General features: G+C 45.6%; 1 protein-coding gene across 2 annotated transcripts in view; it reads right to left on the bottom strand.

Moving 5' to 3' along the window:
* The window catches only part of akt1 (v-akt murine thymoma viral oncogene homolog 1), a 45137-nt gene extending 23642 nt beyond the window's left edge, over window positions 1-21495 (bottom strand). Inside the window, exons 1-2 of one of the 2 annotated variants that reach the window (XM_061236693.1) lie at window positions 21335-21495; window positions 13338-13511 (exon numbers count right to left, since the gene is read on the bottom strand). In XM_061236693.1, the coding sequence (XP_061092677.1) occupies window positions 13338-13383 (46 nt within the window). In that variant the 5' untranslated portion in view covers window positions 13384-13511; window positions 21335-21495. Of the gene's footprint in view, window positions 1-13337; window positions 13512-20886; window positions 21008-21334 lie in introns of those variants that run through there. The other variant, XM_061236702.1, reaches the window with a different exon arrangement.
* Window positions 21496-21905: the final 410 nt, after the last annotated feature.

Genomic DNA, 21905 nt, shown 5'->3' on the forward strand with positions numbered 1-21905 from the left:
TCGTTTTGTTCTTGGCCGTTTGTGGCTGGGGATGAGATGGAGGAAGCGGGGGTGGAGGGGGGGGGGGGGGGGGGGGGGGAGTTGGTGACACTGTGTGTGTCTGTGCGTATGTGTGTGTGGGAGAGAGACTGCGTGTGACAGTGTGAATGTTTGTGTGTATCTGTGTGAAAGTTTACGTGCGCGCGTATGTGTGTGTGAGAAAGTTTGTGTGTGTGTGTGTTTGTGTGTGTGTGTGCGCACGTGTGTATGTGTATGTGTGTGTGTGGTGGGAGGGGGTGGGGGGGGTGGAACAGAGGAAGACGTGGGGGTGAGGATTAGGGAATTAAAACTGAAAAACAGGGGGCCGTGTCTTTTGTTGGTTTTTTCCTGGGCCGCCCCCTCCATCCCTCCCGGCCCTTTCTGCCGGGGTCCTGCCTGTAGCCTGCAGCTGCGCCCGGCCGCCCTGTGCCCTGCATCTCAATGAGCCGCCGCAGCCTGCCGGAGAGGGGGCTCCCCAATGGAGAGGTCACCGCCGACAGACCCTCACTGCCAAACAGGCTGCGGCTGAGGCCTACCCTCTCCCCATGCCCATATAAGGCAGCCCGGTCTCACAACGGGCATATTCACAGGCCGGCCCAAACCGCCCAGGAGTTTTGTCTCTTTCTTTCTTTTCTTTTTTTTTTTTTTTTTTCCTCCTGCGGTCCCCTCTCTCCTCTTTTGTTGGCCCCTTTCTTTCTCCTGCAGCTGGAAGGGAGCTCCGCTGGGGAGACTTTGGCAGTGCTATCAACAGGTCGCGTCGCCCCGGCCTCGTCTGGAGCGCTGCGTGTTTCTTTTTTTTTTTCATTCCACGGTGGCCCTCGACGCCACAGCCTCTGCCGCTACCGCGACAGGGAGAGAGAAAAAAAAAAAAAAAAAAGGAGGGGGGGGGAGGAGGGGGGCCGGAGTCAGCCCCTCGTTCTCACGCTCGTAAGAAAGCCCTCGCTTCTTCTCCATCGCGAGTGACACCTGCTGATTACCATAGAGACACTGTGGGAAGTTCTCCCTCTTTTTTTTTTTTTTTTTTTGTGTTTCAGCCTTTTTGTCCCCCCCCTCCCCTCGGTAAACAAGCAGGCCATGGATTAGTTAACTGGGTTAATGCACAGGACAAACAAACAAACAAATACGCAAATTAAGAAGAAGCAGACCTTTTGCTTATCGGACCCGCTCTCGCCAGCGAGCGGAGGCCAGGTCGACATGGGCGGTCGCTTATTACAACGGCGCACAAAAACGAAAGATAAAACTATGCAAACCCGGACGTAATCGCCGCAAAAGGAGACGAATCAAAGCACAGGAGAACAATGCCCTCATTCAGAAAATCTACTTCACAGGAATAAATGTACTTCCTTTAGCAGGTGAAATCAGGGAACCCTTTTGTGATGCCGCAATCAATGGCGGTTGAACGTAAAGAGAAATGGAGGAAGAAATGTAAAGTTTTTTTTTGCCTCGTAAAAAAAATAAAAGGAAAACTTTCCCCCAGAATTGATTGGAAACATCAGCAGCGCAGAGACTAATGTGGATCTGACAGAAGTGGGGATCTTCAGCAATCTGCCTGCACAGCCAGACTCCATCTGAGAGAACAGCTGAGTGCTTTCGCGCCTCCATTTTTTTATTCTTTTCTTTTTTTCTTCTTTTTTACAGGTGCCAGGAAAAGCGGCCCGGAAGATTGATGTCGGAGACGGGTAGCGCCACGCCACTCGGTTGCCGCTTCCGACGGGGGTGAGTCATTAGTTTGGCATGGGGTGGGAGGGGCTGGGGGGGGGGGGGGGGGGCGGGGGCCGCGGGGGCGAGCGGCAGGGGTGAGAGAGAGAGAGAGTGAGGGAGAGATAGAGGGAGAAGGGAGAGAGATAGAGACAGAGAGTAAAGGAGAGACAGATGGAGAAAGTGAGTGAGAAAAAGGGAGACAGTGAGAGAGAGTGAGGGAGCAACAGAGGGAAAGGGGAGGAGAGAGATGGAGACAGAGAGTGAGAGAGAGAGGAGTGAGTGAGATAGAGACAGTGAGAGTGAAAGAGTGAGAGTGAGAAAGGGAGACAGTGTAACAGAGAAAGAAAGTGAGAGAGAAAGACAGTGAGAGGGAGAGTAGGAGAGGGAGCATAAGAGGGAGATTAAGAGAGAGAGGGAGAGAGAGGGAAAGAGAAAGTAAGAAAGTGAGAGAGAGAGGGAGGGAGACAGAGAGAGAGAGCGAGAGAGAGAGCGAGAGGGAGAGAGAGGGAAAGAGAAAGTAAGAAAGTGAGAGGGAGGGAGACAGAGAGAGAGAGACGGAGACACAGAGAGAGACACAGAGAGAGGGAGAGAGACGGAGACAGAGAGAGACACAGAGAGAGAGAGAGAGACAGAGAGAGAGAGCGAGAGGGAGAGAGAGGGAAAGAGAAAGTAAGAAAGTGAGAGGGAGGGAGAGAGAGAGAGACGGAGACACAGAGAGAGACACAGAGAGAGGGAGAGAGACGGAGACAGAGAGAGACACAGAGAGAGAGAGACAGAGAGAGAGAGAGAGAGAGAGAGGGAGGCAGGCGGAGAGAGTTTGCCGAGCGGGCTGCTTCTGCACAGCAAAGTAAGCACACAGCGGTCCCGCCGCGCGCGCAGACAAGTGACAGAGGTGGCTGTTCCTGCCCTCCTGCTTCCCCGCCATCCATCCCCCGCTTCCGACAGCTGCGCCCATGCAATTTACTTTCCCACAGCACATTTAGCAGGAGCCCGCGTCCCATTACCCACAGCACCGGGCCCCCGTCTCCGGCCAGACGGCAGACAGGACGGCCGCGCGCGGGGAGCCCTGGCTCTGGGGCTCTCCGCCTTCAGGTGGGACCGGGGGGACGTGGGGCGGCGACCACTATAACCGCACGCCCCACGACCCCCCCATGGCTCCGGAGCTGGTGTCTGGACGAAACCTCCTGGTTAGCGGACGGCGTACATCATAATAATAACAATTATTTATTATTTAGCCGACACTTTTATCCAAAGCGACTTACAGTTGATTAGACTAAGCAGGGGACAATCCCCCCCCCCCCCAGAACAATGCAGGGTTAAGGACCATGCTCAAGGGCCCAACAGCTGTGTGGATCTTATTGTGGCTACACCTTGAACCACCAACCTTCCGGGGTCCTAGTCATGTGCCTTAGGCACTAGGCTACAGGCTGCCCAGGCCGTCGTGTTGCTTTGAAGAACAAAGTTAGAAAGTCCACGCCAAGTTCCTTCAGGTTTTAAAAGACAGGAGGGAGAAGAAACGGAGAGGAAGATTTCACTCACACTCAGCACTTTTCCGGCACGTTCTTTGAGAACACGGGGGTGGCGGGGGGGAAGGGAGTGTGGAATCTCGCTTTGGTGAAATAACACGCCGTTAAACCCCCGGCAGACCAGCAAACGGGCGGGGCTTTACGACGCCAAAGCAATATACGATGCCCTCCCTCCGTCGCGCCGTGCAGCCCAAAACTCCATTGCCGTGACGTGAAATAAATAATAATAACAGCCCCGACCAGCAGACCAGCCTGGCCCAGGCCTCCGGTACGATAGAGAAATAACTCGCAGGTCTGCGCACATGCTAGAGCTGGAGCACATGCAACGCAATTCATATCACCAGATTTCTTAAAAAGATATCAGTACAGTAGCGGCCAGACAGAGGCTGTGGTTTCCAAGCAACTGAGTAGCTTAAATTAAGAATCCATTTCCTTTTTCACTTGCTGGGTTGTTTTTGGTGCCCAACCCCACCCCCTCCCCTCTGAAAACCCCCCACCCCTTTATTCCATTGAAAGCTCGGTGGGGCCTGTAGGCAAGCTGGCCGGTCTCGCCACACACAGTCCCTTGTTCAGGACCTCGTTAGCCTAACGAAGGGGACGGCCCTGTGTGCGGAGTCACCTCTCGTCAGGGACGGAGCGTCTCAAACAGACCGGGCCGGGCTGAAAGTGAGGGCGACGGCACATTCGGGTCACACTCCGCTGAGCTCTTGGCGACCGCTGCCTGACTGCGGTGGGAAGCCTGGCCGATTCGGCCCTTTAACGCTCCGCCATATTCCGCCTTTAAACGGAATTAAACAAGGCCCCCGCTTTCTGCCGCTGTTGCGTGAAATGTGGCGGCGCAGAATCGCCCTCGTGCTCATTTCCCCCGACCTCTCAGCAGGCAGGCGGCAACGGCTCATTGGCAACGGCCACATATAGATAAACTACCCCCCCCCCTACCCCGGACCCCCCCCCCCCAAAAAAAAAGACTAAAAATAACGTGTTTGTATAAATGATAAACACAGAGCACTGACCCATAAAAGAGAATATTCTTGGAGAAATTCTCCTTCCGCCGTTTTTGTTTGACAAAGCACATCCAGTGATTTATACTTACACGTATGATAATGACTTTGTACATTTGTTAAAAATGCGGGAGTCTGACGCAGTAGAAATGAAGATGTGCGGTGGGTCGGGCAGCTGTGTGCGGTGTCCCAGCGAGTCTGGGCATGCTGGCAGCTTCCCCTGCTGTCCAGCGCTCCACCCAGGAGATCAGCCCCATACAGCTGCAGCATGGTTATACTGCCGTCATTCCCACCCAGACAGCTCAGTAATTAACCTCACACACCCCCGCCACCGAAGACACGCGCATATGCACTTGTGCACGCACACACACATACACATATACATATACACGCACATACACACACTTGCATAAAAAAACATGCATATGCATTAACACACACACTCGTACTAATTCACATACATACACACACACACACGTACACATATACAGGTATGTGCGCGCACACACATGTACATGCACACGTACACACATACACACATACACACACACTCGCAAAAAAATATATATCTATATTCATATGCATGCACACAGTCATACAACCTCACATACATACACACAAACACACATTTTGACTGACTGGCACACACAAACAGCGATAAACAGACAGCCACACATGCACGCACAAGAACAAACAGTTCCCCACTAGCATCAAACAGCATCAACCCAGCCCTGATAATCTGTGTTTAACTACAGTGCTGACCTGACAAACAGACCTGGGCCAATAGCAAGGCTGATGTCTGCAGCAGGAATGCTTTGTTCAAATAGGGAGGCCATGAATGCTCACCACAAGGGAGTGGCCTCTGGCTGGGAGTGACTCACTCAGCTGTTCCTGTCGCCACCAACTCCTCTGTAACTACAGTATGGAGCAGGCCAGCCACATTACCACCCAGCTGAGAGAAGCCAGCAACTGCCACTCATAGGAGTGTGGCCAGAGGAAGCACGCTTCTTCCACTTTAGGCTACAACCATAGCTTTATGAAATAGGAAATATAAACCCTCCTCCGCCTCTGCAGCTCCGCATATGACTAATCTGATCGGAATCAACGGGTTTCTGGCATTTACAAAAATAGAAAAGTTGAGACATAAAGTGTTTCAGCCCTTATCTGGAGTTCGAGCAAAGATGTGATTGATGTGAAAATGGCGCAGGATATCAGGTTGTGGCTTGTGTGTATGTACATCTGTGTGTTTCAAGGTGTATATGCATTTGTACGTGCGCGTGTGTGTGTTTGTGTACGTTTTCTGGCGCACAGTTTAAGCATACGTGCTTGTACACATGTTTGTGTGGGGTGGGTGCATATTTATGTGCATTTTGAAGCACACTTGTAGGGTGTGTAGGTGTGTGCGTGCGTGTGTGTGTGCTTGTGTGTTGGTGGGAGGCACTTTGGTAAAATGTTGGGTCACAGAATCAAACGTGGAGCACGTCTATCGACCAGCCCGTCTTTCTGAGGAAGAGGTGAAGTTTTCTGTGCCTGTGACAGCCGCACCTGCCCAGTATCTGCGCGGCAGCATGCCACCACCACCACCGCATCACTCGCCTGCACTGGGGCACCAGGGCCAGCGCGGTGTGACAATGATGCCACATTAAAACCCATCTTGTCAAGAGGCCTTTTCGCAGGGGATGGCTCGCGGATGCCCCCCAATCAAAACATGGCTGCTCTGGGTGACATTTTGCCGAGCACAGCTGTTGGACCCTGACAGCATGCCAGCTCACGTTCTTGAAGGGTTGTTTGCTCTACTTGTGCGTGTCTCCTTCGCGCTCGTGTATTCATTTTTTACATCAACCTGTGCTGACTACCACTACTGAAAATACTAAAACAGCATAGCCTTGATGTAGAACTTTTCCCCCTCTATAGGCATGGTGTACTGCATAGGTACTTGCATTACCTTGCACTACATTACATTACATTACAGTTTTATCGAAAGCAACTTAGTTGATTAGACTTATTGTAGTTACACCGGGGCTTGAACAACCAACCTTCCTGGTCCTGGACATGCATCTTAGCTACTAGGCTATATGCTGCCCCACTAATACTTGGGGTCTGGGAAGCAAAATGGGTGCAGAATTACAGGTCTTGACAGTACTCCCAGGTAGAAAACTCCTGCCCCATAATTTCAGGCAAATAAAGAAGACTAGAAGTCCAAGCAATGCCAGGCGGTTTTGAGTAACTTAACAGAAGGATACAGGTTTTTTATTCTCAGCTGAGGTGTTGCAATTCCTCCCTTGGGAAAGATTCCTTGGCAGTTGGCTTCTGTAAATATCCATCTATATAAATGTATATGCATAAAACGGCAGCTATAAAATTCTTCCCGAACAAGTGTGCTGCATCTGCCGAGCAATATACCGTAAATGATGTAAATAGCATCACGATCATCTCCTGCATCCGGCGCGATGAGTGAAAATGGCAGGCACACAAACAGGTGTGCGCTGTAGAAGGTGTGCAGTGATCAACACTGCAGGGACCCCGCTGCCCCCCCCCATACTTCCAGAGCCGCAGATGAGCGATGGAATAACAAAATTTGTCTCTGCGTGTTCCATCTCCCTGTAATTCTTCATCAGGGCCCTTTACTTACCATGCGATCAGAGCAGTCTCGCCTTTTTGTACTCCCTTTTGGGGGGGGGGTTGCCTGTAGCCCTTGGCTTACGGTAGCCATGACAATCGCATGAAACATACATAAAGATTGAATGCCTTAATGCTGTAGCAGTGGAGTTGTCGCATAATGTCAGGAATATTGTGGAGAAAGCAGGGGTGGTGTGGAAGGCACAGAAATGTATTTGGAAAGGACTTACAGGGAAACTGTCCTTTGATGTGGGAGGCATGTAAAAACTGACATGTGTCAGAAGGTTCCGGAAGATTATATTAAACTGCAGTCAAAAACAAAATCCCTCTTGATCTCTTGTGCAGACAGAAAGCGCTGCAGTTGCTCTGATCAATTAATATTGCAGGAACAAGGCTCCTAAGTGAACCATATTACTTTTTATTGGATTCAATTCAATAAAATGGTTCTATGCAATCCTGGGATTAAATGGAACATTTCAATGGGACTTTAAAAAGGTTCATGGTGGCAACTACCCACAGCACTCGAGCATGAGAAAGCAAACAGCTTTTCCCTCTGGATTTACGTGCCGACACATTATTCCAGCATGAAATACTACCCTCACATTATCAAGCTTAAAAATGAGTTCATTTCATACATACGAGCATGTCGCTGCCTCAGTACACAGTCACAAAACTGGTTATGGCTTGGTTTGGACAAATATTTTGGTCAGTGAGCCATTTTGGCCCAGAAGGCACAATCCATCATGAATACACATAATGGTGCCAAAATCACACTTTGTAGACAGACATTTGAATAGCAGGATGTAAGCAGTGCACATAAAGCATACCTAGAGGAATTGTTGTTTTGTGAAGTAGTATTTTTTTTTCTGTGTTTTGCTGAGTATCCCCATTTTCCCTCCGCTTTCCTTTTTGGTTTATTTAACCATGATACAGTGCTGCTGAGAGTACAGCAGTTCCAAGCTAAACAAGCAGTCAACACAATAGGTATGGGATAAAAGGAGCGCTATACCAAAACATTAGTGCGGCTTCTTATGTACATAAATGTAGCAGTGCTTTCCTCCACGTCCTCCAGAAGGTAAAGGTCTGAAAACCATTTTCTATTTAAAGATACACAGGTTTTCTCTACAGAAGAGTGATAATAAAACAGTTTTTCTCCATAGGGGGGGATATAAGCTGCTTTGGGTGGAGAAAACAACTGATTTACACTAATTAACAATGGATTGTTCCAGAAAGCCACCTTGTGTCAACATGGAATCAAGGGAACTGGAATCATGGAATTGATTGGCTTTGACACTGAGAAACAATATTATATTTTCTGGGGATGAGACAACTCATAATATGATCACTTTTCGATCAGAATGGGCATTTAAAAGTAGCGTTGGTAATGCAATAGCAAGGCCTAAAGACAGTTTTTAACACAGACATTTCAGTAGATTTGTTTTTTTCTTCAGAGGATATTTGGTGCATGGTCAGAATATAAAATAAAAACATGTTTATTCCAAAAAACATTTTATCTTAAGAGTAAAAAATGGAGGACACTTTTGAGGGGCACCTCTGGGGGGAAAAAAACCTGTGTTTATACAAGAATCAATAATACTTCCAAAGGAAACTGCTATTAATTTTGAGCTTTAATGCACCTCATTGTCTGGAAGATAATGTGCATACTGCATACTGCACCACACTACATGACAGCACTGACATTTCTTCACTGTCAGAGAGCTTATACATTGAAAAAAGCACCTCAGAAAGGTTCTTATAACCACACTGGTGTGACCGCCATGTGAAATTATCTGAAGTTTGAGTCGTGAAAAGTAAAGAGTTAAAATGTCCAAGAACAGTGCTTTTGTCCCTCCATCACGCATTCAGATGCTGAGGCAAAAACGTACAAATCTCTGTTCATCTAGAACTCATTACTGTGAGATTAGCCATGTTTCCGAACGGCATGTGGCTAAAACAAAAAGACCTTCTGAACTCCTCCAAGTTCACCGAGTACGAGTGATGTCACTGCAAGAAACCCTCCCAATTCCTTCTGCGTTCAAAATAAGATCGCTGCCCCGCCGCACGCCATAAATCCGGAGAGCGCGCTTTCCCAGTTATCCTCTGCCCAGAACCGTTACCGACTGCGTCTGTCTGCATAGCTGAACTGGGATGACCCCGATACAGCACAGCGCTCTGTTGTGTCCGCAAGGCGGCCAGGGGAAACTACTGAGCCACACTGCAGCGTGCGGCCCGCCCCGGCCCTGCCTGCCGGCCCACCGCCTGCACTCACATCTGTCAGGGCTCACTTTTCTAGTCCTCTATTAGACCGTTTCCTCCCGATTTTAAGCTCCTTTATGCAGGCTGAAAAGCGTGAGGCAACTGGTAAAGCCGGGGCCGCGTCGGCTCCGGAGAGCCGCGGGTTTTTCTGCTTTCGCCCGTTTGATTCCGCTATTCAACGTCTTCAAATTTAACCAGGTCGACCCCCGAGAGCGATGGCACTTTAAAAGGAGGCTGGAAAGTGTGCGGGAGAGCAGCCCTCTGGAGCTGAGGCTGTGCTGCCCAGGCGCAGAAACAAAGCCCTGCAAAGCCAGCAGGTATGTGAGGAATTCTACCTTGTATAAACACAATGGAATTCCCCTGCTATAAGCCTAACTCCACTTTAGGACAATAAACCAGCCCTGGCGGGACAAGAGCCATTCATTTAACTGTAAGAGAGATGCGGCTCATCATCAGCATAGCACGCAATACTAACTGCGATGTGTCCTTTCGCGCCTACAGGGAGGTAACCAACTGAGATTTGGGGTGGGGGAGGGGAGTGATTCATGTCAGTAAATACTTTGACAAGACAGCCTCACTTCAGACAGGCGGAGGGCTTTAGTTCACGCCATCCTTAATCACTCTGCCCAGCTCTGAACCACTGAATATTAATTCAACACAGCGGAAGGGCACAAGAGGAAAAAGGCCGTTTCTGAATGAAGAGGCTCTGCTTGGGTTTGCGCTTCTGCTCCAAGCATTTTTGCAGTGCTTCCGTCATAACCGTGGCAACAGCTGCACGCGCTGCGAAACGCAATGATGGGCGGCAGTTAGGCGATAGTGCTTGCGGGGTCATTCAGTTTATCCTGAGTTCCACTGAGGTCAGAGGTGAAACCGCTCTGAGTAGAAAACAAACAGGCACCGCCCTCGCTGTGTCTGGTGCTTTGCTTTTGGCATGTTATCATGCTATGGTTGAAGGGAACAAGGGAAGCCACCCTACACCTGGAGCTAAGCAGAATGCAACACAAACAGGTGCTTCTGATTTTGACACAGTCAGACCAATCGCTTGTCTGATCATGCCCTTTATATTAAGATCAGCTCTCACATGGGCCTAATTGCTGGGTTAATTCACTGTGAATGGACAGTCAGGAGCACTGATATAAATGGTGCTATGTTGGTGAATTAGTATCGACCATATTTATCATATACACAAGCCTACTTCTTCAACCAATTTCCAATTCATCTTGTTGGACAGCATCCTATGAAGAACACCCGACAAACATTTAACAGCAACGCCCTGGTATCGCATTAACAGGCATTAAAAAGTAGTCAAAAGAGAAGACGTATTGACCTGGGAGCTAAGCAGTAAGGAATATCTTTTGCATATGATTTATGGCGGGGAAGCTGCAGCAGGGACATAAACACGAGGTAAAGACACCACCACCACAGAACACTGAATCTCAGGAAGCCATTTCATGTTCATAGCAGAGTGGTCTGTCAACTGTAACGCAGATAAGTGGAGAGTGGGTGAGTGGGTGGGTGGGGGGTTTACAAGAGAAGTGTCCAAATCCAGATAGTATCCCATGGCAGCAGCTCTGGAGAACAGGTTTAATTTCCACATAAGACACAGCTCTTGTGTCACTGAAAGAACCTAATCTGAATTCATTCAGTAACAATGAGATACGAAAGATATGCACAATGGTCACAGTTGTTTAGGTTTGCACCATTGAGACTCATAAGCGGGTGTTAGAATGACTGCTCCAAGGTGGCTTTTCAAAACAGTATCCAACACTTTCCAATACTTCAATAATAATCTCTAATACCCATTTTAATTACCTCTCAGTGACTATAATGAGCAAAGGATCAATGGTTCTCAAACATCTCTGCTTATATTGTATACAGTATATTTACGATATGTTGGCCTCTGTATTAAACACATCCTAATTACTAAGGAGTAAATCACAATGCAGTACCCAGGGACCAATTCCCATTGGTCAAGGATAATGGCAAGAGTATACCTAATGCATGCATGCATGTCGTGTGGGATGAAGTACCCAGAATGAATGTGGGGATACACAATAATCCTTTTGCAAACTGAAAAAAATATATCCACTTTTTTTCTTATTTGCTATCAACAGTAAACAAGAACAGTTTGTCACTACATTATCTTCACACTTAAGCTCTAAGTGAAATATTTCCATGTGTATATATGTAAAGATACAATGCACATAAGCATTTGGACAGTGGTAGAATTTCTGTTCTTTTGGCTTTGTCCTCCAGCACATTAGATTTGAAATTAGGCGATGAATATGAGGTTAAAATGCAGACTGTCACCTTTAATTTCAGGGTGTCTGCATCCATATTGGGTGATCAGTGGAGGAATTATCTTTTATACATTGCATAATCCTGCCATTTCAGGGCACCAAAAGTAACTGGACAGTTGGGTTCTTAGCCAATTCTGATTAGTCAGGGGTATTCAATTGCTTTCTTAGTGCAGGTATAAGAAAGCTTTTAGTACAGCATCCATCTAGTCTTCATTCTAGGCTTTTGAAAGCCTTTGGAGTCTACTATAGGCATTTGTCAACAGGAGGACCAGTTGTGCCTACGACAGTTAATGAAGCCGTTATGAGGCTGAGGAATAAGAAAAAGACTGTCAGAGACATAGGCCAAACAATAGGCTTACCAAAACTATTATTAAACAGAAAGAGAGCACTGGTGCGTGTTTGGAATCATTACCTTCATGTGGGATGAAGCACCATCCAAAGAGTTTGGAGGCATTTGATTGAACTTGAGAAGATGCTACTTAAAGCCAAATGTAACCCGGCTATACTGTTTTTGCAGCCAACTAGGGGTTTGCATCTTGCAGTGTAGCCTCTGTAGATCTAGAAACTAGTCTCCTGTGAGGCATCCATGCCAGCCTCCTGAAAATCTGACCTATCGGACAGGTATTTTGGGTTGATTCTTGATTATGAGAATTCTTCAGTCATCGACTTCCTTGGCCGACCAGCCATGTTGCAATTAACAAGCTCACCAGGGCTCTCTTTCTTCTTAATGATGTTCCATTTTGGTAGGCGTATTATTTGGCCCATGTCTCTGTTTTTTCTCATTTCTCAGCCTCAAAATAGCTTCATTGACTGTCTTTGATGTAATTCCTACACCGATCACCCGATATGGGTGTAAATACCCTCAAATTAAGGATGACAGTCTACACATTAACCTCATTCATGGTTTCATTTTGAATCCAATGTGCTGGAGTACAGAGTCAAAAGAACAGACATGGATAATGGATAATGTATAAATGTATAAATGTATTTTTCCAAAAAATAAAAAAATCTGCAGTCAAAATTATATTATACCATTTTCTAGAATTCCTAGATTAGATTATTTGGACTTGCACTGAACTAACAAATTTGGAACTTTTGGGTGGAAGAAAAAGGCTCAATTTTATGAGAGGAAAAGGCCAATTAAACTCCGGTTTCACCCTGAAAAAAAGGTTTTTTGCTTGAGGTACTCAAGAAATATCCTTTCACCACTGCTTTAGGGTAATTACTTGCCTACTTCATTCCCAGCATACTGGTGAATTAGAAGTGAATTATTTCATGCTAATGTTATTGAAGTACAATTTAATTTTTCTGAAGGCAAAGTACAAAGTTGTCATTATATAGAGTTGAGTGATTAAAAGTAGCTTTTTTCTGTAGAGAGTGTAAGCCCTTTAGTCAAAAATGAGTTTCAGTTTCACACAGAAATTAAGCCTAGTCCTAGACTAAATTGTATTCTGTAAGGTTTAATTGGCCCCATACGCGTTGAAAATATAATGCAACATTCATAATCATTCATTGCATTGTCAGTGCTTGCTTGTTACCTTAGGGAGTGCTCTAGTTTGACTGTATCACAATAAAGGTCATCACAACTGAGACGTCTATTCGTTGCTTTACTTACCCAAGAAAGGCAAAATATTTGACAGTGTTAACTCAAGAATAGAGATGAACAACCCTGTAAAATTAAAAATTCTAAGCAAACAAACAATCAAGCAGATGTGTAAAGGCCCAGCGAAGGATTACTATAATCTCTATAGTTAACATTTGCACCAGCCCCCACCATTATTATACGCACATGAAACAATCAGTCGACACAGATCCTTTCAGTGTTTGGAAATTCAAACCGCAAGCGCAATGCACGCAACGATGTGTACGACAGCATGCCCACAACATCAAAGCGGAGGAGAGGAGAAAGCATTTACCTCTCTTGTGCAGCCATCCCTCCTTCACGATTACCACATCAGTCATGGTGGCCTGCAGGGGTGGTCTGTCCGCGGAGTCCGACAGGGAGAGACGGCGCTCTGATCCCCAACCTTCCTTCACTCAAACCGCAGCAGGAAGTGTGGAAACCGGGAACCGCCTTTCTCACGAGTTACCTATTGCGTTCCACAGCAGGAGCAGGGGGGAAAAAAAGAGAGAAATAAATAAAGATTAACCTCATCCGAGGGTAAAATATTTCCCACACCCCTCCAAACATTAACGTCCCAACTGAACCTTCCTGCCGCTACGAAAACAAGCGTGATCGCTGGACTTTCCGTGGCTCCGAGGAAACGGTGGGAAAAAAACTTGTTAGACTCTACAACCTATAATCAAACGATTTAAGAATATACGATTCTCTTGTGAGGGAGGGACACAGGAAACTCAGTTACAAAATAATCAATTTCAACTGTTATTCCTTCACAACCAACAACCTGCTCGCGTTCTTGAGAACAATTCTGAATCTCAAACCTACTGGCCTGCGTTTAATGAAGAGACAATGGAAAAGGAAAATTCCACCTCAACCCCTCAACCACCAGCATAAACAGCCAGTCTCCATTCTGCACTGCCCGATTCGGCATTCCGCAGCCATCTGTGCTCTTGACCTTTCGAGTCACTTAAACACATGCATGCAAAACAAAAAACCTGCGAGTTAAGTAACGATGAAGAATGAAGACAGCTTTCAGGTAATCTCCATGGCGCCTGTTCCCCTGCCACACGATGCATGAGACATATTGCTGTTCATTACCTCCGATAGCACATGGATATCAATTTATTCTGCCGCCTGCGCGCCTGTGTGTCAAACCGCTCTGTCACAAATGACCCCTGTTTACATTTGAAATGACCTCCTTCTTCATGGCTGACGGCTGGGGACATTCACAGGAAGCGGCACTGCTATTGACAGCCTGGGAATGAGTCACAGATCTAAGGGCCCTGGACTTAATGTGTCTTCCATTAAACCAGACATTATGGTGGCTTTTATACCGCGCACAGAGACTCTCCCATTGCAAATCATTATCTGTGATTTGCAGCTCAGCCAAAATGCTAGACAGGGTTATTGCCAATTTCGGTTGCAGGGGGAATAAAAAGATTTTGTTTTTTTTGTTTTTTTTTCAGGGTTTTGGAAGTCATTTGCACAAGTGACTTCCAAGTGGCCACACAGTCTGATTTTGCTATCTGGACTGAAACAACCACCCTCCCACTTGAGGAGTGACGTTAAAATTCTAGTTTTTGATACAAAACCTATGTCCTTTTGTTCCTGTTCTCATAACCTTGGGCAACATGGAGGCCAGAAAAGTAATATTAAGTTCTGGTGGCTTGACGTGCCCAAATTAGAGCGATCACACAGAGATCCAGCAGCAGGTTTCTCCTGCATGTCTGCATACAACAGCTCCTCAGGCGACCTACACAGCCCTCCAAAACATCACCTGCCACAACCCTGATGCAATACGTTTAAACAAGACTTGACGCACACACACATGCCCTCAAGCACACACTCGCAAGTACCTTGATCAACTGTTAATTACAGAGCCGTTTTGGACCTGCGAGGGTCAAGCTTATGCGGTACAATGGCACCTCCAAAGCGGACACGCCTGCCAGTAACTGCCATCAATCATGTTCACATTCACAGCACTCCATCACATTATGGAACAAAAACAAGCAAAATTTTAAACTTGGGGGGCGTGAGGGAGGTTGAAATATGTGGCGTGTCACCTCAGGGCCTCAGCTGTCTGCCTGCAGCTCTTCTTTGTATTTCAACCAGTAGGGGTGGGATGGTGTCTGTGACCAACCCCTGCTTGTACAGAGTGAATACGAGATGGGTTTATAGTAAATTCACACCCTCTCTCTGGCTGAGCCATGGAAATTGAAGGCTGAATACACCCCTGTAAGTACTCCGGTCTCACCGTCGTTGCTGTTGAATTACATAATAAATCAACAAAGCTGCCAAATGAAACTTTTAACACACTGATATATAAAATGGCGAGATCGAATAGGGAGCTGTACACATCTGAGTGGAAACCTTGTTGGTTCAAACTACATGCAGAGGGAGAACGGGTGAGGGGCAGGGGCTGCCGCTGCCGCTGCCTCCATAAGAGTAAACAAGGGAGTATTTTGACTGAGCCTGCCTCACAGGAAGTCATTCGTGCTCAGTGACCTCACCGTGACCTTTGCAGCACTAATCCGGCACCTACACCAGCATAACCCAAGATACACAAACACCCCTCTCGCTGAGAAAGAATGCTGACAGGGCTCTGAACAACACCTTTTTTTTTTTCTTGCACCAAACCTTTGAGCAGCCCTCGAAGGGACTGAACATCTAACAAACATGCCCCTTCTGTGGGGCTCAGGAAGGATACAGGAAAAGATGTTTGCATTGGTATTCTGCCGCGCATTGTTATGTTATAGTATGAATTTCATCAGAAAGTTTATTTGTGTTTGCAGAGGTGTGCTGCGTTCTTGCATAACTGTACTCCAGCGCTTATGAAAACGAGAGCTTGGATACTGATTCGGGCTAGTCTGGGGTTCTACAGAGGTTACAGCTGGGGCCTGCACCTAAGACCAGTTAGAACTGCTGCGTCAAGCCGTCTGCTGAGAATGTGGTCGAAAAAAAAGAAAAAAAGAACATGGTGTTCCTGTGACTTTTCAGACAAACACCCAGCTGTCTGAGGCTTCTCCGGCCCATCAGTTAACACTGCGATTCAAACGGAGATCAAACGCTGTGGATTAAAGGTACCCCTCTGGTCTGGGCTGCTCGCGCACACGTAAACTCTCACACACACACACACACACACACACACACACACACACACACACACACACACACACACACACACACACACACACACACACACACACACACACACACACACACACACACACACACACACACACACACACACACACACACACAGAGCCCACAGGGAGTGTGACAGTAGAGGCCCCCTGCTCTGAAGCCACCGACAGTGCTGCTGTTAATGCGATCAGCTTCGCTCTGCTACTGTGGGCTGCGGCGGAAAAAAGAAGAAGAAGAAAGCTGGGCGACCGCCAGCTCTCACCCAGCAGCACTTGAATGAACCCGGTACCCTGACAGGAGGTCACGTGGTACAGGGGGGCCTGGGGCCACCGCCTGCCTTCCTCTCCATCATTCATCATTTCGGCTCCCACACCAGGGGCCACCCCATTGCAGCACTCGTGCAGCAGGGAGGCGGTCACAAGCTTCTAGAGCAAAGAGGACAGTGCCAAGTTCACTGCATCGGGGCTGCCTCCGCAGCATGTCTCCCCATACTCCAGGGGATTACAGCTCCACTCTCAGACACCACGCAGAGACAGTGTTCGTCTCGTATTTGGTGCCCTGCCCTGCCCTGGCTAAAGTAGCCGCAGTGCAAGACGGTGTGCACAAGGTGACTTTTGTCTTTTTGAAAATGAGGAAAGGCCAGCCTTCTGCTTTGCTGATGCATGAAAACATATTGAATAGTCCTGAGCATACTTTGCAGCCCATACTGGACAATGTAGCAACAGACTGACACATGCTCTTAAGGATGACACCAGATGCTTCTGACGCATTCGTTAAAATGACGCTTTACAGTTTCCTTGATTTGCCACATTGCTTTGTTCACTTTATGGCATTATTTGCCAAAAGTTTTAATGCCTGGCCTTGGCCCTGCCAAGATCATGCGGTCAGCTGGCAGTGGTCACATGGATGTGCACCTGCAAACTCAGTTTCCCAGAATGCATTATGAGGGGAGGTTTGCATGACTGCCAATTTTGTCTAGGCTTTAGACTTTGTTGAACCCATAACTCTTTAGGTATTGTGGATTCCGATCCATGAGTGGACTGAGGAGAAGTTCCTCTACACAGTTGTGCAAGAATTTCAGAATGAGGATGGTTCATTTCCACCAATAAGGCTACAAAAATACTCTGTTCCAAACCTACTTCCAATGTCAGAAACATTATTAGAAAATGGAAGATAAATGGAACAGTTGCAGTCGAGGCCAGGTCTGGAAAACCAAGAAAGTTTTTGGACAGAATGGCCCGAGACCTGGTGAGAAATGCTCAGAAGAACCCACACATCACTGCAGTGTGCAGCAAAAAAAAGTGCTGTGCTGCAAAAAAAGAGTAGCAGACACAGGTCTAGCTGTTCACAGGATAACAATACAACGTTCTTTAAACAACAAAGACCTACATGACAGAGTTTCAAGAAAGAATGACCTCAACACAGAATTAAGCGTCTGAAAAAGAAAACATTGGAAGGCCTGAAGCCTTTTGAAACAATGTGCTTTGGACTCTCTAAACAAACATTTTTTCTTTTTGGCCACCACCAAAGAAGGTACATTTGAAGAAAAAAGGGTGAAGCCTTTGTAGGGAAGAACACCTTGCCAACTGTTAAGTATGGAGGTGGATCCATTATGGTTTGAGGTTGTGTGGCAGCCAGGGGCACAGGAAATACTGTGTGAGTGGAAGGAAGAATGGATTCCACCAAATATCAAGAAATTCTAGAGGCCAATGTTCAAAAGTCAGTCCAGACATTGAAGCTGAAGAGAGGTTGGGTATTCCAGCAAGTCTATGATCCAAAGCCTACCTCAAAATCAACCCCGAAGCACCTCCAGGAAAGACGGATGAAGGTTTTGGAATGGCCACCACAGCCCCCAGACTTGAATTTTAGTGAAAATCTGTGGAGATGCAAGGAGCCCAAAGAATATTTCTGAGCTACAAGTGTTTTGCCAGGAAGAATTCTCAAAAGAGAGAATTGAAAGACTTGGCTACAGGAAGCGTTTACAAGCTGTTATAGTTGCCTGAAAATGAGTGACAAAGTACTAACTGACAGGGTTCCCAAACTTTTGCACAGGGCCTTTTCTCCTTTTATTATTAAAACTGTAAAAATGTAAATAAAAAGTAGTCTTGCTTTAAAATGTGAAGAAATGTGTCATGTTTAAACATTTAAAGGTCAGGTTCACTTCGGTTCACTTACAGTAGCTAGATATTAATTGTAAAAGGCTTTTTGACCAAGGGTGCACACACCACTGTACATATTCTTAAACAAAAAATTTAATTCAGATCACAAAAATTGAACAACTCTGCTGACACAGAGTGTCTCAACACACAGTAAGGTTTGTACTTTTTATGTTGGATTTGACACTGGGAACAATCAAACGAATAAGTACAAAGCTAGTTTCATTAACATAAGCAAATATAATCAAATGACTAGGTTCATCCAAATGACTCTGGACAGGGAGACTCAGTTAAGCACTATTCTGAATTACAGCTTTTAGTGTGTTGTTTGTTTTAATGTTCAGTAACTTAGCAACTGCCATCCCCTCAGTTTCCAATGGACCACCTTGAATGAGACACCACATTCTTCAGGCAAGCATGAGTCGGGGGTCTGTTTTCTGGTTTTGTTTGCAGTTTAATATGCCTCTCTCCTTTAATACATTTTCTCAGTCTACTTCCCATTCCTTTAATTTCCAGTCAGTCCAGCTTCTTAATGAAGCTCATGACAAGGCTATTAATTGTGAAGGTCACTTTGACCACTTTTCCTTTATGTAGTACGGTGACAAGTAATTTTAACCTTCACCGATACAAATGTAGCTTTCAATTGTCGCAAATAAACCTGTCTTTCTGGCATACAACTGCTTGCTGAGTGCACAATTTTTAACCCTTTATGTTGCCCTAACTGCATGACCTTGACGGGAATAGGGGCAGAGTTGTGACACTTGCACAATTGCAGGGTGGAAGCAGAGCAAAGATGTGACGCGGGAGAAAAAGAGACGGTCATATGATGCGATGGGACAGGTTACCGTGGGGATCTCTGTTGCTGATGGTCGGGTGGCAGGCTGACGGCTTTTGCAACTCAGACCCTTCCACCTGGCATAACAAACCTAACACCGCAACAGTGAGTTCAAGTCACGTTTCTCGGTTTGTGCACCGAACCAATGGTGCATTTTCATCAGCAGTGCAACAAGGGCTTCGATATTTTTCACACGTGTAGGAAGGAAATGGTTATCTCAGCACCTCTCATCCAGAACAGAGCAAGTAAAGCAGTAACTATGCCATGCTCCACCACCCCCAACCCTGCGATAAGAGAGTCACATGCCCCTTCTCCGACTACAAACTGCAGACAGACACAGGAATGGTCTCATGATAAAAAATGCATTTTTCCCCAACCACAAATATGAGGCCACTAGGTAACTCAATTTCGGAATCAAATTGAGAAATCGTTAACATTCAGTGCGTCTGGCAGGAATAGAAAGCAGGAATAGAAGAGAAAGAGTAAAATGACTGTTGCAATGTCGATGTTATTGCTGGTGTGAAATAAAATAATCTGAAAGGCTCAAACGATGCTGAACTTGCAAAACTGGTAAAGAGTATCTTAAAATATTAAGATATGAAGGTTAGAGGACAGTGTGGCTTTGTCAGATGAATGTATAACTACATGTTGAAAAACACAGCTCAAATCATTTCAACATAAACATTATGAAAGTATTTGCTTAATTTGAACAAGCACTTTCTTTGTGAACCTAGCCAAAGACTGTATGGGTAAATGAACAAGACAAATCATTAAAAAAATAATCTGAGCAGAACAACAAGAACACTAAATCATACTCTCTCATACTTTGATGCAAGTAAATGCTCAATATGTTCATCTGCACACATTCTGACAAGAATAACAATTTGCAGAAGTTAAAGTAACAAAGATAACATACAGCCTATTAACCCACTCATTATGCCTACCTTCTATAAACATGTCAGAAGAGAGAACAGACAGAAAGATGTACATTTTGCATATGCAAGTTAAAACGTTTAACTGTCGATAGAGCTGTAACAGTTTCAACAGCACTTTGCCGTATAGGTGCCCAGTGTACTGACCACGTGCTCCATTCATTTACCATACACTGTTTAAAGACTTGGTGGCTTTGATGATTTGAGCAGAATAAAGTTTGGCGAAATGTTGCCACTATTCTCAAGAAAGTCATCCCCTGTATGCTGTAGAAACATGGCTTCTTTCATATTGTGCAAGTACTACATATGCAGCTATTTGTTTTGTTTCCTCAAAAGCGACAAAAGCGTTGTTAGTTCTGATAGTTCTTTACTGTTATAACAAGTGCTCTTATAACATAATGGACATTTATTTGAGGCTTGTGAACAATTGCAAACGAAAAAAACACCCTTCTGTCAAAAACGATTCTCAAACAGTTTTTTTTTTTTTAACCAGGCTTGTTATGACAAGGGGTCGTAAAATGTAGCATATAGCTATGCTATTTATCATCAATATGTAGAAAGCATATCTTCAGCATCACAAACAAAAGTTCAGAGAAATTCACAAGCTAAACTCGCGACTCAATCCCTTTACAATAAAGTCACAACAGAAAACAAGCAGTCGCGTACTCTGAAGTTAGTTCTTTACGCGATTGGTAGTCTAATGAAGAGTCTAGCTATTTACTTCCTCAGTGATCTTCAAAAAATAACAATAGGGGTAGATTGCAGGTTGATAGCTACCTAGTAACTTGAAGTGACCAGCTTCCATGTGATCTGCTGAATGGAATGCAGGACAGAAGAGAGCATCCACATAGGCTATTCGGCCTGGGCGGCTCATGAAAAAACACGATGTACAATACTAGAAAAATGCAGCCTATATTAAATAACACTGCAGTTGGGAAATCCATAACCGAATATTAGATGCGTGTATTATTTTGAGTTCAGAATGTGAGAAAGCTATTTACGAAACTCAAACATAAAGAGCAAAATTAAGTAGCCTAATTTTCGCTCAGATTCTTCTCTTGTTTTTGGCGAATTTTGCTAGTTTTTTGACTGGGTTCTGGGCCTAGCCAGGGCAGCTTGGGTGAGAATAGCCGCATCCCATTCAGTAGGCTACAATGGGATCTACCCCATGTCTAGATGCAGTCGGACTCACAGTCAACGCGAAAAGCAAAATGCAACACTTTACCTGGACTAAGGTTTCAAAAGTGATTCCCGATCATTATCGTGGAAGCTTTCGGAGATTTATTTTGACTGCTATGTCCTTCAATAATCTGAGTAAAAGTCTTCTCGTTTACTCCGACTCCCTTGCCGTTCTTCCACTACACCTCCCAAGCTTTCTGACTGTAGTGCTCCCGTGTCACGGTCCTTCTTACCGGGTCCTAGCGCCGACCCACTCCGCACATTAACCTCATTTGGCTTTTCGTGTTGTTCGTTCATTCGTATATTGCTATAGCAGAACGTTTTTTTTGAGATGTCAAGTTTTTGACATATTTCCTATGTAATAAGCACTGTACTGTATACGTTTTTCAGTCTTTAGAAAGTTGCTTAATGTCATGATTTTGTGCCATTTCACATTTAATTACACACAAAAGAGGATTTTAATGCACTGTGGGCGAGTAAACATTTTACTGTGACCTGCAAATTGTCCATTAAATCCAGATTGTAGTCCAGATTGGACTATTATTCCTAAAATAATAATAAAAATGCATATGATTTGAACCAAGAAACAGAATTCTTAAAAAAATAGTTTATTCTAA

Source organism: Conger conger, chromosome 1, assembly GCF_963514075.1.
Source record: "Conger conger chromosome 1, fConCon1.1, whole genome shotgun sequence".
Lineage (NCBI taxonomy): Eukaryota > Metazoa > Chordata > Actinopteri > Anguilliformes > Congridae > Conger > Conger conger.